Below are 17,098 nucleotides of genomic sequence, written 5' to 3' on the forward strand. Positions count from 1 at the left end.
TACAGAAAAAGAGAAAAATGGCACAGTGGGTGTAATAAAACGTAAAACAAACACTAAAACGTATCAGTTCAAACTTACCTTGCTTCCTATGATCCTTTGGACTTCTTCATCAGGGGAAATTGGTGTGCTAGCCAGGTCAGGGTTGGAATTGCTAATGCTCTTTGAACGGGATAGAAGCAGGCTGCTTGGGCGGCCAGTTGCCCTGGATAAGGTAGCACTCTGCATATGCATCTCATAGGAATGAGGGCCTGTTTTCCAGGAGGAAATATTACACATACATGGACATAAACATATATGATTGACAGAACCTGTGAAGAAGTTTTAACACGTTTAATACACAGGTAGATTTGATTGGTAGCACACCTGTTGGAGGCATTGTTGGTTCGTTGGTGGGAAGGCGAAAGACGTAATGAACGTAAGATGCCAGCAGGTTGTTGCGACCATGCTGGTCTTGGTTTCCCTCCAGGTTTTTGTGAATTTGGTTAACCAACAAAGACATAGCTTCAAAGGCAGCCCGGCCGAGATTAACTAGGGGTAATTTGGAAAAAAACAAAAAAAAACCAGATAAATCACAACCTTAAATCCTGATTTCTTTTTTATTTTTGAACCAGTTGACACTATAATATGTATTGGATGGTCACGAAATGCATTTAATCTCAGAAGACCAACCTTTGTTTTGCCAAACCATAAAATACAACTTGGTAAATTAAAATAATAGATCAGTTTAAGCTTGAATTAAATGCTTAGTTGCAGTCTTTCAATCTAAAAAAAAAAGCAATTTACTGCAGTTTCTTTAATATAAAAACATGAAAAATAACAACAACAAAAAATACATATAACACACTGAGCACCAACATGTCATATTTGACCAATCTAACTATAAAAACTAGTACTTTAATTTAAAGAAGCAAGTGAAGCAAAAATAATAGCATATATTGTTTACAGAGACTTTTTTCAATCTATTGTTTGTCTCACATTACCCTTAGTCCATCTCTGATTGGCTGATCAACCAGTCCTAGTGTTTGCCCTACTGGAAGCACATGCTGCAAAGACTCTGAGCTGAGTTTGTGTTCAGTAGGGAATCCAGGAAACCACCAGGAATCGTTGCCCAATCGGGTCAGAGCCAGGGCAGATTTCCCTTTCAGATTTGGCTTTGATAAATCTGTGTGCATCCTATGCTGTTCGTCTATTTTTCTTTTAAAATTCTGCAAGAATTGTTTTTTTTTTCACAAAAAAACAATTAATCTCAGAGTCTAATTGGTTTAACTAGAATTTGAAATAGTTTGTTTCATCTTAATAAAACGTGCTGTTTAACCATGTTTGTGGAAGCATTGTAGAGGAGAGTTATCCTTACTTAACTTTCCTATTATTCTTTGAATTTGTTTATTTTTGTGTTTTTCTGTAAATTGACTTTATTTAGATAAATAATGAGTTTAACTCTTTTAAATCACTCCATTTGATTTTTCTCAGGATTTTTAGATATGATGTTAAGCTGGTTGATTTAAGAACCTTCATTCAACAGCTTAATCGTTCTGCATAAATAATAACTTGGCATTTATTTCTTAAAGTTCAAACTTTTAGACCAATTTGTCTTATTTTTAAACCTGAAAGTTTGTCTTTTCTTCACTTATTCTCTGTTTCACTTTTTCTTAGCACACAATACAACAGTCATGATGGGTAGAGTAAGCGGGCATGGAAAGCAGTAAAGTAAAAAAGCAGTAAGTAAAAGAAAAAATTGAATTCTTTCAAAAACAGCAAGAATTATCGATAAGGATTTAAGACAGTATCAAGAGCAATACCACTGGAAAAAACAGAAATCAAAATAAGTCATCTTTTCTTAAAATAAGTGCATTTGCTCTTGAAATGAGGTGGTAGGTGAGACATGTTACCAATGAAACAAGACAATCTAAATTCAAAATAAGAAAAAACAGCTGCATTGTCTTATTTCAAGTGCATATTATTAATTATCTTATTTTAAGAGTAAAATAGTCATCCCATTGGTGAATCATCTTATTTACCTTCTCAAAATAAGGGTAAATGCACTTAACTGACTTATTTCTAGATCGTATTGCAGTGTGGATCTCAGAGAAAGTACAAATAAATGATACAGAGCGTTTTAGAATAGATGTAAACAAATATTCACAATTTTACTCTAATATTCACAAATATAACTCCGTTATCCTGAACTTCAACTATAGACAAGCAGCCACTCACCAATTTGACCTGCAATGACTGGGGGGTAAACAATAAGCTGAATGAGCTTGTTGAGCAGCTGATGCAGAAAACTGATACAGGTATCGAGGAGAGCCCCTTTCAACGCGCCAATGCTGGCCTTCAGCTCCCCTTCCATGTTGGCTTCAGTGATAATCACATCCTTGAGTCGGAACGGGAAGGAGTACTCCTCAAGGACATAGACCAGGGTAAAAAACTTATCCAGGTGTGGGTCCTGAAAGTATAACCATGAAGGTTTGTAAGTTTTAAAGAAATGCACATCAGTAAACATAATCCTCAGTATAATAAGCATTCTTATGTACCTGAGTGTGAACAGAGGAGGTTGCTGTCACCTCGACATCGAATACTACTTTGTGATTATCCACCCACTTCATGCCTGGAAGCTGAACCTGAAATTTGACACAATTTATTCCCACTGACATTGCAAACGAATAGCTGAAGGCAGGGGAGCTGATATTCCCACACACTTACGTCAGGGGTGAGCACAGAGTAGCTAGGCGGAGGCTTTTCAACAGAAACAGAAAGACTGAAGGAGCCGGTACGCAGTCGGCCATGCTGCATCAAAGGTATCCACTGCAGGCAGAAAGACATGTGATCTCTCCCAAATGGTAACGTTACAAAAAAAGCTGCCAAACAAGTTAACATGTGGGTGAAAGGATTAAACCCAGGCCTAGAGCATACTAACGGTGTAGCCCACAGGAGTCTCCAGAGGAGTGTTCTGCTTAGGTTGGCAGCTGATGTGGTAGAAGGTAAACAGCAGATGATGGTTGTCTGTCAGGTTGGCAGGAATCCTCATCTTTATCTCTTCGTAGAACTCAGGGGACCTTATGAGCAAGTCAAAGTTTAAGAGCGCTAAACAGACTTAGAGAGCGTCACAGAGTGAGTCAGCCTTACTTGTTATGATAGATGACGGGAGTGTACGCCTCTTTCATGAACTCGGCACAACTTGACTTTCCGAAGATGACCTGCTCAAAAAGGCAGAGTGTGAGTGTAGCCTTCAACCGTTAACAGGTAGCATGACTATTGTTGCTTACAGAAGCAATCTGCATGGACATCAAAGAGCCACCCAAAAGAATTAAGTTAGCATCCTAAAACACACTACATTTTGCTGCAGATTTCTGAATAGAAACAAAGTATAGTTTTGTACACATAAAGAAGACATCCTCTTAAAATACAATCTTTAATTGGCTAACGCTGCCTTCAGCTGTTCTTTATTACTCTTTTTTGGGGAAGGGTCTCACATTCAGGCGACATTAATCGTTCCTCACCGGTAATGCTTGACTGGGGTCCTCTCCTGCCATGAACTGAACTTTAACAGCAATATTCCTCACAGAGCCCTGACGACTGCTGAAGTTCAGGCTTTGTGGGTAAACATAGAGCAGGTTCCTGAGATGTGGAATGGGGGGAGGGGGTTGTCATAGAACATACAGGAGGAGACAACAGAGAAAAAAAGTCAACACAACTAAAAATCTGCAAAAGCATAGGGAAAATTAGTTTCTTTTCTTATTGTAATGTCAGCTTTGTTAACAAAAGCACAGTGTCTTTCAAAGCATTAACATGTTATGCATTCAGGCCAGTCAATCAATATTTTGCAGACGACCCATTACTGGAAATACTGCTTTAAGTCTTAAGGTATGTTCTACAGACTGTGATTAAAGCTAATTCTCATTTGCAAAATTTCTAAATCCTCATCAGATTGGTTGAAAACTGTATCTGTAAACATCTGTTCTAAGTAGGGTTGTCAAAAGTATCGAAACTCAAAAAAGTATCGATACTAAAATGTTGTATCCGGATACAATACTCGTTTTTAAAAGTATCGATACAGTGCCACCACCAGTGGCACCTAAGCAGTCATTCATCTAAAGTGCAGAATAGAGGACAATGCACTTTCAGAACACTGTGTGATTGAATAATTCTACGCACTTTTCAGTTTCAGACTTTTTTTTTGTAAGAGGTGCAGCTGCTGAGAATTATTTTTGTTAACTGGTTTGGCTAGTTTCATTGTTATGTGTGCGAAGCATAGCCAAGGAAAGAACACTTAATTTTAATTTTATAAGTTTTTTATCAAGCTTGCTTAATATTGTGCACAGCATACAACCTTTATTGTATTTATTTATTGTATTTTATTTATTAAAGAAAATATTTCTGTAGAATTTTGGATTCTTTGTTTTTATCCTGGTGGTATCGAAAATGGTATCGAGTATTGAATATTTTCCTTAGTATCGGTATCGAGTTGAAAAGTTTAGTATCGTGACAAACCTAGTTCTAAGGTATTTCAAAGAGTTTAAAATTCGACAGATTTTATTTTGTCATTTTGTACACACAAGTGTAAGCAAAGAGAAATTTCGTTAAGTACAGCTCTCTAGACCGGAGGTCTTCAAACCCCTAGGGGGTCCACGGAGGTACTGCATGGGTGTCGCGAAAGTTTTGGCTGATTAGACTGTTTTTTTATGTATTACCCCCAGCAATTTTTTTCCACTAATTGAAATGTCTTTAATTACACATTAACATGAATTCAACACACTGTAGTAAACAGATAAACGGAGGCAGAAGATGTCTTTCAGTCATCAATGCACACATTCAGCGACACAAAGGAGCTCGTTCAAGCTGGGTACCATTTCATTCACAACACCAGTCCCAACAACCAGAAATCAGAATCAGAAATATAATCCCAGGGAGAAATTACTTTCGTTACATTAGTCCATCTGTAATAGAGTGACTATATGACCAGTTTGATATAACACAATTTCAAACAATATATATATAATTAGGGGGTCCCTGCTCCATCTCGCCATCAGTTTGGGGGTCCTTGGCCAGGAAAACATTAAAAACCCCTGCTCAATTCTATATCATTTTTAAAGTGCAGCCTTGATAAAGATAAGCAGCAGTGATAAAAAACATTGTGATGAAAAAAAATTTCCGTAAACAGTATAGTTACAGTTCCAACATTTAGTTTTTTTTTTTTTTCTTTTAAATAACCCATTTTACATAAATTACAAATTGGCTCCAAGTCTTATCTTTAGTCATTATAACACCTAAATATGCTTTGAGGAAATGTTTTATATTTAAACTTTGACTGTATATGCTGGCTTTAACAGGTTTTCTTCAAGGAACACTCAGTGATTAGCTCAATATCTCTTACCATCACCTCTGTAAAGCTCTGCAGTCTGAGCTGGAGAAAAGCATCCCCTCAGCATGAGGTTGCCACCACTGTATTTCACATGCTAGTAGGGATTGAGAATGTAGGGGGATGTGCAGTGTAAGCTTTCCCCCTCAGTCCTTTTTAGAGCATTTAGATCATTTAAGTAAAAAAACCTTACTCCTAATATTTGTTTTGTCTCCTATACTGTAAAGAAATACAAATAGGATGCCCTACAGTGCTTCTTTTTTGAATTAATTATGACTAAATAAGAACAAGTTATTTTAAAGCAACAAAATCGTAACTTCAAAAAATCATGGTAGCAAACGAGTCTCGTGCGTACGTGAGAGAAGTCTGACCCTTTATCATATTCACTCCTGAATGTCACCAACACCAGTCCAAGTCAAACATCAGAGGTAACTACAGTTCAAATTTTAAAACATCTATTATCCATAATAGGGGGAAAATCCTAACACAGAATCATGTTTAATCTAAAAACCAAGAGGACTGCGCTCATTTTATTTCGACAAATGATTTTAGTTTTACTTTCAAGAACATCACCAACTTGCTTCATAGGCATGTTGCAAAAGTGTAACATAAGTGAGCTAAAATTAGACTCTCTTTGGATAAGCACTAGGAGAAGGTCACCGGGACCAAGGCCGTGCACCTAAACTTTGGATCGAACCACAAATGAGCTAATGTTTCACGATGCTATTGCATGTTCAGTCCCTATAAAAGATAATGCAGCAGGACCTGAAAGTTCATCCTTTTGTAGGTGAGGATCATCTGAGTCAAAGAAAGATATATCTGCACATCTTGCATCTTTTGATGTAGATATAAAAATGTGGAGCCTGTGTCTCCTGTGCTTAGCTGGGTGTTTAGGATTAGTCCATGCGGGCCCTATCAGGAAAACGGGCAGCACACCCGACAAGGCTGCACCTCAGGAGGAAGTTAACGTGCTCATGTTTGGAGTCATACAGTTAAGCGAATCGCTTAACTACGTTTTTGAAACCACAGAGGCAAAGATGGAAAGAATCAGCAGGACTCTGAAGAATCATGAGAAAACTCTCCAACAGCTGGGGAGGCAGACTGAAGAGGCTGCAGAAATGGAGCAACAGATAAAGGAAGTCGTGCAGCTGTTACAGGTAGGAGGAGAGAGAAATGTAAACACTGAATTCCATGTGTTAATCTGAATAGCTCCCTGATTACAACACAGATTATATAGATATACTGTACAGATGATGGAAAAGGTTAGGAGAGTATTGCAGTTCTGTTTCTATTGGATTAAAGTTCACTAGACCAAGTTAAGCACTATATAAGATCTATAAGACTATTAATACAGTGTGTAAATACTATGTTGCTTTTCGTGCATCAGACCACATTATAATGCAAAAATCTAACTTTAAATATAAATAGATCAAAGAAAGATCTTATCAAAGAAAATATGTATTTTAGTTTGCTGGCTGCAGGCTGTATAAAAGTCTCCACCGACAAAGAGAATAATGGAGTCAATTCATTTTTTGACAGGAACAGACGGAAAAGCAACAGGTTCAGACCCAGGTCACAAAAGATTGGCTGAATAGCCTGGAGAAAGACGAAGACGAACTGAAGGCGAAGGTTCGACAGCTGGAGATGTACATAAACTACGCTGCACCTACCGGCCTTAAGGAGCTGCAGGTAAATCTAAACAAACACTTCAGAGCCACACAAGGCTGGTGCATTTTGTTTTTCTTTACCGTCTTCTCTTTTAAAAATCTGTGTTATTTTTATGTCTTTTAGGATAGAGCAGAAAAGCACTTCCAACTTTTGAGAGGTTTGCAGACCTGGAACTGGGCCCAAAAACAAGATATTAAGACTCAGGATGAGCAGCTTTCCAAACTGCAGAAGATGGTAACTAGCTTGTTAAACACAATGAATTTTGTCAATTCTTCTGATATTTCATTTCAATAAATGCCTTTGCTATTCTCCTCTTTCTTCCAGAGTGAAGCTTTATTATAGCTGATTGAAGATCCATCATTTTCCTGAATAAGCCAAGTTCATCTAGTTCTCCTCTTCATCATTGCACTCCATTCATCCCATCTATCTAGGTTCACGTTCCTTTCTAAGCTTATGTTAACGACTTTTCTAATAGAAAATATGTTAAATTATACAATTTTGTTATTTGTAAATAAATGTTACATAGAATTTTAAAATGTGTTTTGCTTCCTTCTTTAGTCCATTTATGAAAATCTTACAAGCAGTTAAAATATTCAAAATGAAAACCTGAAGAATTAAATAAATAAATACAATCAATAAATAAGCATGCGCATAGTGAGTGGCTGAACAGGTCAAGTCACTGTTTGCACGCCTGTCTTTAATAGTTAAACGCTCACCTGTACTTGGTGTGCGGTGTGCACACATTATGAGCAGGGAACTCCAGCACCTCTTTGGTCGGCCGGACTCGCAGGTCAGGGTAAGGCTTCACATGAAGCAGTTCTGGTGACAGACAATAATGTGGCGAGTCCGGTGCTGGAGAAATGTCTATTTTTAACTGAGCTGTGGACCACAAACACAAAAAAATAAAAATAAATTATTAACACATAAAAAAACCTACATGAAATTAGTTAAAAATCTTCCATAAATCTTTAGATGCAATTCAGCACATTAGATTGCATCAGTTACCTGTGACGGGCCTCAGCCGTCTCAGGACAGAGGATGGCCGGCGCATATCTGCCAAATACTTGTAGAGGTCATCATCCCTCAGTCTATCTCCCTCCTTGGTACGCATAGCAGGAAAATAAGAGATACCGTAAAAAAGTGATCAAATTATGTTTAAAATTCACAAAATAACAAAAGAAATATTCTCAAGAAAGTCCAAGCAAGCTGTACTAAGATGCAGCTTTGTTTAGTGGAAGCTGCCAGTTTTTGTTTTAGTGCTTCATCATACTGCACACAGACAGCAAAGAAAATAAAAAAAAACTGCATAAAACAAGCTGATAACTTTCTTGTAGATGAGACAGAAGGAGATGGAGGAGCTTCTTTATTTCATTCTGGCAGCAGAAATGTGGTCCTTATTTAACGTTACTTCATCTAGCTTCTAGAACAATAGTTGAAATTAATATAACTGAGTTAAATACATAAAAACGAAACGGTTTTTGCTACAGCAGCTCATTTCATTCAAAAAAAATCAAGGTAAAATATTAACCAATGATTTATCATAGTTCAAAATACAGTGTGCATAACTGAGCAAACAGAAAAAGATGACCCATCAGAGCAAAAGCCACCATGAATCAAGCACATTTTAATGCAATATTTGATCTCAATCAGCACAACAAATCTGGCAAGTTCTGTTTTCAGGATCTTTCAAAGTTATGAATTAATAATGTGAAACATTTGATCTGGGATGTTTTATGATTCTCTCCTTTAAACGAGCCAAACAGAAGGATAATTACATAACAGCAGGTTATTGTAATGATTAACTGCACAAAATGTAGCATTATTTAATCTAGCCTACTTTATAAATGTACATCATGAGGTAGCACTTCATAACTAATAGAGTAGTAATGTTTTATGCTTAGTTAATGCTGATAAACAAAACAAAATTCTTCACCTTATATTGCTCAAAATAAATGATGATGATGATATCAGATATTATGACTAGTTTACATATTTCTTTAACAATAAACTGATATACTATATGAGTAACTGATAATGTTAAATAATGTATATCCAGTTATTATAACTTGCAGAACTAATAGATTTAATGCTGGATTTATAAAATATAATTTAGCACATAAACTATTCTCTCTACCTGGCAGAATCAACTTCATCTTTTCATTTTATCTACATTTTCCTTTAAATTGAAAGAAATATGAATGTTTCAGTCAGGGTTTCTCCTGACTTAAATCTATAGATCCAGCTAAAGATTAGGGTCATGGCAAGGAGGCCTCTCATTTTCAAAAATGGAATCCTGAGGTTCTGAGTTCAAGCCCCACTCCCACAGACTGCCACTCTGGGTCTCTGAGCAAGACCCTTAACCCCACACTGCTCCCCGGGTGCTGCACATGACAGCCCACTGCACCCCAAGGGGATGGGTTAAATCAGACATGGGCAATGTGGAGTCAACAAGTCATCTCCATGTCATGTATTTAATCTACCCAGCCAATTAACCAGGTGAGTCCAATCTGCACAGGTCAATTCACGGTGAAGATTGGACTCAACTGCTTCAGTGGCTGGGAAGAACAAATACATGACATGGAGATGACTTGTTGACTCCATATTGCCCATGTCTGGGTTAAATGCAAAGGTAAATTTCTCCATTGTGAATTTCCATTATAGATGCCAATTATGATTTTTTTATGTTTATGACAGTGAGGATAAATAATTTTCCCTCATACAAGTTTATAAATAAAATTATACTTTTCTAAATTAAAGTTGATCTCTCATTTATATTGTTTAACTATCTTTTGAGAGATCTCCGTAAAAAAAATTTTGGTTGAATAGAAATAATTTAAATCCAAATGTGCCAGGGTTAGGATTGATACAATATGTTTCAACAAGCCTGTTGCTTCCAGTCTGACCTGTTTGAAGAAGTTAGTGACTGTAAGCGTTGCTGGGCGGAAAGTGGCAAAGTTGCACATCTCTTCCCCAACACTCATCCTCTCATACCCCTTCTTCTTTTTCTCATTCCAGGTCCCATGGCTCTTTCGTTCTAGCAGAAAGACCAATCTGGTAAATGCATGCTGATACTTGTTTTGTATATAGGTAAAAACTTTGAATGTATAGGAAATAGGGGTCTGTGAAAAGGGCACAGTGAGGTCAACAATACCAGAGTCAGAGTCAGGGTCAGAGCGATCAAGACTTCCAGTGCTGACAATGTTCAGGAGGTGTATTGCTGTCCAAGCAAAAGGCATCCGGAAGCGTCCGAGACGAGAACACGCCTGTTCGGCCTGGAGACGGAGCTTCTCCAGCTTTTCCTTGTGCTGAAGTGGAACAAGAGAGGTTAAAATTTGTGCAAAGCACATTGAACTGCTTAGACTCTTTCTGCAACAAGCGTAAAATTTGGCAAACTAAAGAAGACAGTGGATACAGCAAATTATCCAGGGAGAATTGGGTAATGTTTGTGACTAAACTTTAAAAAAGGTCTAATGTGTATGTATATTGGCTGCACATGCAGAGGGTTGCAACACAAACACATTTTGCCTCGATTACCTTAGAGGAATCCGATTCTTTCATGACCATGTAAGGTTCACAGCATTCACCGATATCTCCCTGCTGAAGAACTTTTTCAAGCTGGAATAAATTTCATACACAAGTGTTAAGAGGCAATCATTTTTCCACATGCAGTCAAACAAAATGAAGACACTAAATAAGTGGTGTTTATTAGGTAATGTTTACATGTAAAAGAAAAAGAGGTGAAAAAACTATGTTTTTGCTATTAAAACAAATGACAAACGAAAATGTGAAAAGCCTAAGAGAGAAAAAAGTTTGCACAGCCTCCCTTCTAATAGCTAGTGTTAACACCTATGGACTTCAGGGAGATGTTTCTTGTAGCCATTGAGTAGTTTCTGACTGTATTCCGGATATATTTTGGGTTTTGTTATGTTGCACAGTTCATCACTGCTTCAGGAGATCTCCTGAGCTCTCTCCTCGTCTCAACCAAACCGTAAACAAAATTCTCACACCATATTTCACAGCTGATATAGTTAGACACAGTGCCGCAGTGGGTAGCACTGCTGCCTTGCAGCAAGAAGGTTCAGGTTCGGGTCCCAGCCCGGGATGCATTGAGTTTGCTTGTTGTCCTAAAGCATGAGAGGGTTCTCTCTGGGTACTCCGGCTTCCTCCCACAGTCCACTAACATGACTGTTGGGTTAATTGGCTTCTCTGAATGCGTGCTTTAATGGTTGTTTGTCCTGTGTTGCCCTGAGATAATCCCGTGACCTGTCTAGGGTGTACCCCACCTCTTGCCCATAGACAGCTAGAGATAGGCACCAGCACCCCTTGCAACCCCAGCAGGGATAAGCATGACGGAAAATGGATGGATTGAAACAGTTAACATTTGTTAAATGCTTATTTATCTCTTCATAATGCATCCTCTGTTCTTAAAAAAGCATTATTTTTCCAAGTCCTTTTATGTATTCTGTCTTGCAAACTTTCAGTTCAGACCTTTAGAGTATTTTTTGAGAGTAAAAGATTTTCTCCTTGCTCACCTCTTTCTGATGAAACAGGAATATAACTTCAAATGGGCAGTAGATGATTAGCAGGCCATATGATAACAACTTACAGGTTTTGGAGACATCCTTTAGCACCGTACTGACAGAAAACGTCCTATGTCAACAATAGTTTTGAATGTCACCCAGCTGTAGACTATATTCTAAAAAAAACAATGGCTAATATCGACTAAATCTTTAAAGGAAAACAGAACACTAGACCAAAATACTGAGATATAAAGATACTTCAAATTCAGAGCAAAACATTATTAACCATCAGCACTTGGTTATATGTGCCTTTCTTTGTTGTTTTTTTAATCTTGTTTGATTTTTTTTCCTTTTTATGTGTGAATAAATACGAGTGCTTCCTCACCCAAAATGTTTAGTTTTTTTCAAAGAAACTTTTACAGAAACATTAAAAAGACTTCAGTTTTAAGTGGGTAAAAAATAAACTGCAGTATTTCTATAATTCAGATTAAATATCTGTATGTCAAAATATGGAAAAAAAACACTTCACATTTTTTTCCTCCAACCACTACTAATTAGAGATTAACTTTCCATACCTTAATGACCAGGAAGATATCAGGAGAGGGATATGTGATGGAGAAAATAGCAGAACGAGCCAGTGTGGATATGGCTATGTGAGGTGTGTGGGGTTTCAGGAGTCCTTTCATCTGATCTGAGTTTAGGTCAAAGTAAAAATTCTCAGAGATCTGTAAGAGAAAAAGATAAGTGGGAAACAGGGAAGGACGAGGCAGGGTAAGATAATGATGGAAATGTGCTATAAAGGAATTTTATTGAATTTTGCCCAAGTGATGGTAACTAAATAGAAAGCACTTAGACCTTTTAGAGCGAAGGGAAATTCAATTAGTTAACATGAGCTCAGAATAACTAAGTGGCCTTACTTAGCTTTATTGACTGTAGAAACACTGAAACATTCACCTTTTTCTTTTCCTTAATGTCATAAAGTGCTAGCGATCCAAAAATTGGCTCGATTTCAATCTCAAATCTAAAAAAAAGGAAAAAATTGTTACAATAAAAATTTATGTCACAATAAAATCTTACTGACTTTGATTGGATTTGGACAATAAAAGAAAGAACAACGAAATAAAGAGGTTTGCAAATAATCCTCATATGTCTTACTTCAGTGATAAACATTTGACCAAAATCCTCTGGCCACAGTGTTCCTTTGGGACCTCGGGTAGAGAACTTCTCTCCACGGCTTCGTCCTGCCATACAGGGAACAGACAGGGAGGAAAAAAAGACAGACCCAGATAACATATACAATGACGTCATGCGAATGGTAGACAGACATCGATCTGTACGCAGACATAAAGAAACAGATCGAGAGGGAAGAAGAAAAAAGCAAATGACTGTTGAGGAATGAAATACAGATTTTTTTTTTGAGATCAGGTTGTTAATCATGGTTGTCATGCAAATAAACTATACTGCTAAGAAAACTCCTTGATACCTGATCCCATCTAGAAGATTATGGAAACATTTTTTTGAAAGCTCACTAAAAATTATTAATAATAGAAAGAAAAATATCTAAACTTCCTAAACTAGGGCAAAGGCAGTAAGTAACAGAAAATTTTAAAGTGTCATTGCCTTCTCTGATTAAACCATAGGCAAGATAATAATTAGTATTATTCTTATCATACTCATTAAATTATTTGACAGCATGTTAATATCCCTTATAAAAGTATGTACCTTTGATTTAGTGGCACATAATTTGCTATGTCAACATCCGCTTCCATTTACCTGTCAATTTGCTGTTAATGTAAAAATGATTCTCTAGCAAATTAATAAAATAAGTTGAAAAAGTTAAACAAAATATGGTTAAATGTATTTCAAAACAAAAGTGGATCTAAAAGACATGTTATCTCACAGTACGGTAAAAGAATTTTTAAAACATGCAGAAGACAGGGTTAAATGGAGACAGATGAGTCACTGTGGTGACAGCCTGATAGGGAGAAACCAAAAGACAAGGAAGATAGTAAAAGAATGTGGTCCACGCTACATTTTTAGCAACAGCTGTTTTCCCCATATCTGTATTTTAGGTAACTTAGCTGAATATTTCTGTAGTGATGAGTTATGCTACGTTCAGACTGCATGCGCTAGAGGCAGCAGAAGCAGCTGATTTACATGCAAAGTGAATGGCTGACAAGCATCAAGGCGCATAAAAAGGTCCTGCAGCATGTTTGGGCCAGCAGGAGCAACGCATCCTTACGCATCGAAGCAGCAGAAGCAGCACCTCATGAGCTTCTGAGCATCTGAGGTGCAGGACGCTCTGCACAAGCAGCAGCTGCTGGAGTTGGAAAAATTGAACTTTTGCTGCTCGACACACCACATCAACCAATCAGAGAAGCTGATCTGAAAGCTGGCAGGGAGACAGACACAGCACTGCTGATGCAGATTGCTATGATCACTCCACTAAAATGGTTTATTAACTATTACCCTAAAATGTCGAAACCTGCCGGCAAAATATGTTCACTTTTATTATCCTGGTGCCTGCAGTTTGGATTACGTACATGAAAAATACCTCCAGCCACCACGAGCGTAAGCAGAAAAGCCCAAAAAGGCGACCGGGCCAGAGGTTTTTCCAGAGACACAGCACCGCCGTTGTATGGGGATCTGAGCGGCTCTGACAGCTGCTTCCAGCGCTTGCAGTCTGAACATAGCATTATGGCACCAGGGTAGGGAGCTATGGCTTCCTACCTTTTATGCTTTGTCAGCCTTTCTCTGGCTTGGCAAAATCTGTGTTATTATTAGCATTTGTGGTATTCCATGACATTATCTTCTCTTTTTTAAAGTGTTTAATGCCTCACCAGACATTCAACGAAGCATTGTCCTGTAAAAACCTCATGGTCTTTTTGAAAGATGCTCACTTCTTCTGGTTGATTTTGAGTCCATTTTTAAAACTACACAACAAACACCGTATAGGTATCAGTCTTCCTCACCCTGGGCATCTATGCATCCATTCTATAATTTACTGTTATTTTCTATGTTTAAAAAAGCATTAACTGTGTCTGAGTTGAACATATTTTAAAAGAATTGAACTTACTTGATAAACATACATTATCTGTACCCAACAATTACTTAGGTTTTGATGTCAACTATACCAGTTACTTTCATACCAACCTCATCAGGGGGAGGGTACAAGCCAAGCAGGTCACATTGGCGCCCCTGTGAGCGCGCCTCCGTGTTGATACGGTCCATGTCCTCTGCAGCTGTTTGTTCCAGCACAGATGGGAGCAGCGCATCCGGGGAAGAGTTCTTCAGGTCAAAGATGCTGGAGGCCCAGCTGCCCCGGGGGGTCTCATCGAGGCTAACTGACCTCCGCTTTAAGTCTTCCTGAAGAAGACACAGCTGTTGTAGCTTTCCTTCCCTCTCAAGAACAGAGTGTAATAATGCAATGATCCTCTTGATGTTAATCAAATATCTGGAATCTTAAGAAAGCTGAATGGTTGAAAAGGGTACAGACCTTTATTTATTATGGATGCTGGGTTACAAACAGTTTACATTTATCACAGCCAACTATCACTTTTATAATCCGGCTTTGATTCCTAGCATCACTCGTCCTTGATTATGACTCCATATTCAAATAGACAGTATAAGAACATTTAAAAATGCAGAGTTTGAACACCCCTATCAGCTACCTGGTCGTCCTGGCGATCATGCGCAGCCGCCTCGTCCAGTTCAAAGGTCTGTTTGACCAGCCCCCGCTGCCTCTCTCGCTGTCGCTCTGAGTTATGAGGGGTGTAAGTGGTGCTGTAGTGTTGAAATCTGGCAAAGAAAACAGTAAAACTTTAAAAATATGGCATCAGTCAATGAAACTGACTCAATTAGTCACACAACTGCACCACTTACTTTCTCTGAATGACAAGCCAGTCATCTGTGTAGACAGCCAGGGCATCTCTCACTCTAGGATCTAGTGAGCTACATAGAAAAACACTTGAATAATTGAGCAAGACATGCTTTTATTATTCATGTTCATACAGTTTCAAAGAGGAAGGCTTTGTTCTTCTATCTTCTAAAGCCCATCTTCCATCATAGCAAATTTGATGCCAATAGTGCAATAATGTATAGATCACAGGATAACATAATGAGCTGTGCAGAAGCCCTCTGACTTACTCCTCCCCCTCCTCAGGCAAAGGTGGCTCCAGTGTAGTGCATTCTTTCTCCAGCTGGAGGAGCTCCAGGTCATCCTGGGGAAACTCCACCAGCTGTCTGAGGGGGCCAGCCTCAACCCCAGGAGCATGACTGCTAACATATTCCTCAAAGTCCACAGGTTCCACCACTTCCGTCAGGGGCAACTGTCAGAGAAAACCAGACTGTTATCTACCCATCACTAAGTTAATACTAAAGGTAATACGACTAACATGTACAGAAATGAATAATACACAAATAATATTGAATTGTTAAAGGGATCAAAAACATTTATTTATATTCTAAATTCTTTACACATTTTCATTTTAGCTGATTACAAACCAATGTCCTATAATCTACAGGTATTAATCTTTTCACTGAATATAATGGCTGTTATCATGATGCTGATCTGTTTGTCAGACACTGGCTGTGGTCTGTAGGGGTTGTGAGGCCTGCATTGCTTAAGATGCTGTTCTGGTTTCCACTGTGACCTCTGAACGAGTCGTCCATGACTCCCAGAGTAATTCTAGTAGGACAAACACTCCTGACAGGGGGCTACTGCTCCATATTCTTCTCCATTTGTGGATAATGGCTCTCGCTCTGGTTAACTGGAACCCAATGCCTTAGAAACGGCTTGGTAACCCTTTCCAGATCTATACATGTCTTAGGTTACATTCCCCAAACAGCTCTTGATGCTCAAGATGTTACACAGCAGCCTGCTGTTTACGGAAGATCCGGATGATGAATGTTAGAAGGGTTAAATAAAGCTTTGTTGAATAAAAGCAAAAACAATACATGGTGGATGCAGGTCTCTCTGTGTTATTAAACGCTTGTGCAACGGGAGCTGATAACATCATGACAACATTGTTGGCAAAGGAGAGTAAGAAAAAAATAGTACAACTACTAATAATGGCTTTCTTAAAGCATTCAGTGATGCTGATGCTGCAGAGAAGTCTGTGTAGATGTTAGGTGGTAGCCCAGGCAATGACCTATAAGTTGGATAAAAAGCAGTATGACTGTTTAGTTGCGGACGCATTGAAAACTATCAGATACATATCTGATTTAGTACCACATATGCAAATCACACAGGACAGATATTTTAGAGGGGGAAATAGTTATGGGCTTTTTTTTTAGTTTTTTGGAATATCTTAGTCTACTTCATGCCATCAGGCAGCTTCTGCTCAAGTGATTTCCTGTTTCTACAGGCATTAAATGGGTCCAAGCAAAATTTAACTAATATGAACAAACTGTTTGGTCAATAGCATTTAACTCATGATTTAATAAGTGCCACAATTATCTATATTTGCACATTGATTTTTTTCTCTGATACATAAAATTATGATTTTAAAAAAGCAACAGACAATTTTTGCTTATTCTTTGTATAAAAAAA

At 38.0% G+C, this 17,098-nt stretch overlaps 1 protein-coding gene across 2 annotated transcripts in view; it reads right to left on the reverse strand.

Annotated features, from left to right (window-relative positions):
* Positions 1–17,098, reverse strand: part of LOC107083094 (dedicator of cytokinesis protein 7-like) — a 32,340-nt gene that overhangs the window by 11,995 nt on the left and 3,247 nt on the right. For both annotated transcript variants that reach the window (XM_015372067.1, XM_015372066.1), the window contains exons 3-22: positions 15,694–15,875; positions 15,430–15,498; positions 15,219–15,345; positions 14,701–14,913; positions 12,703–12,788; positions 12,502–12,568; positions 12,123–12,272; positions 10,562–10,642; positions 10,179–10,332; positions 9,931–10,061; positions 8,033–8,126; positions 7,744–7,906; positions 3,501–3,618; positions 3,127–3,197; positions 2,918–3,056; positions 2,704–2,805; positions 2,535–2,621; positions 2,215–2,446; positions 364–528; positions 79–248 (exon numbers count right to left, since the gene is read on the reverse strand). In XM_015372067.1, the coding sequence (XP_015227553.1) occupies positions 79–248; positions 364–528; positions 2,215–2,446; positions 2,535–2,621; positions 2,704–2,805; positions 2,918–3,056; positions 3,127–3,197; positions 3,501–3,618; positions 7,744–7,906; positions 8,033–8,126; positions 9,931–10,061; positions 10,179–10,332; positions 10,562–10,642; positions 12,123–12,272; positions 12,502–12,568; positions 12,703–12,788; positions 14,701–14,913; positions 15,219–15,345; positions 15,430–15,498; positions 15,694–15,875 (2,601 nt within the window). The remainder of the gene's footprint in view (positions 1–78; positions 249–363; positions 529–2,214; positions 2,447–2,534; positions 2,622–2,703; positions 2,806–2,917; positions 3,057–3,126; positions 3,198–3,500; positions 3,619–7,743; positions 7,907–8,032; positions 8,127–9,930; positions 10,062–10,178; positions 10,333–10,561; positions 10,643–12,122; positions 12,273–12,501; positions 12,569–12,702; positions 12,789–14,700; positions 14,914–15,218; positions 15,346–15,429; positions 15,499–15,693; positions 15,876–17,098) is intronic.

The sequence above is a fragment of the Cyprinodon variegatus genome, unplaced genomic scaffold, assembly GCF_000732505.1.
Source record: "Cyprinodon variegatus isolate N-32 unplaced genomic scaffold, C_variegatus-1.0 Scaffold68, whole genome shotgun sequence".
In the NCBI taxonomy this organism is placed as follows: domain Eukaryota; kingdom Metazoa; phylum Chordata; class Actinopteri; order Cyprinodontiformes; family Cyprinodontidae; genus Cyprinodon; species Cyprinodon variegatus.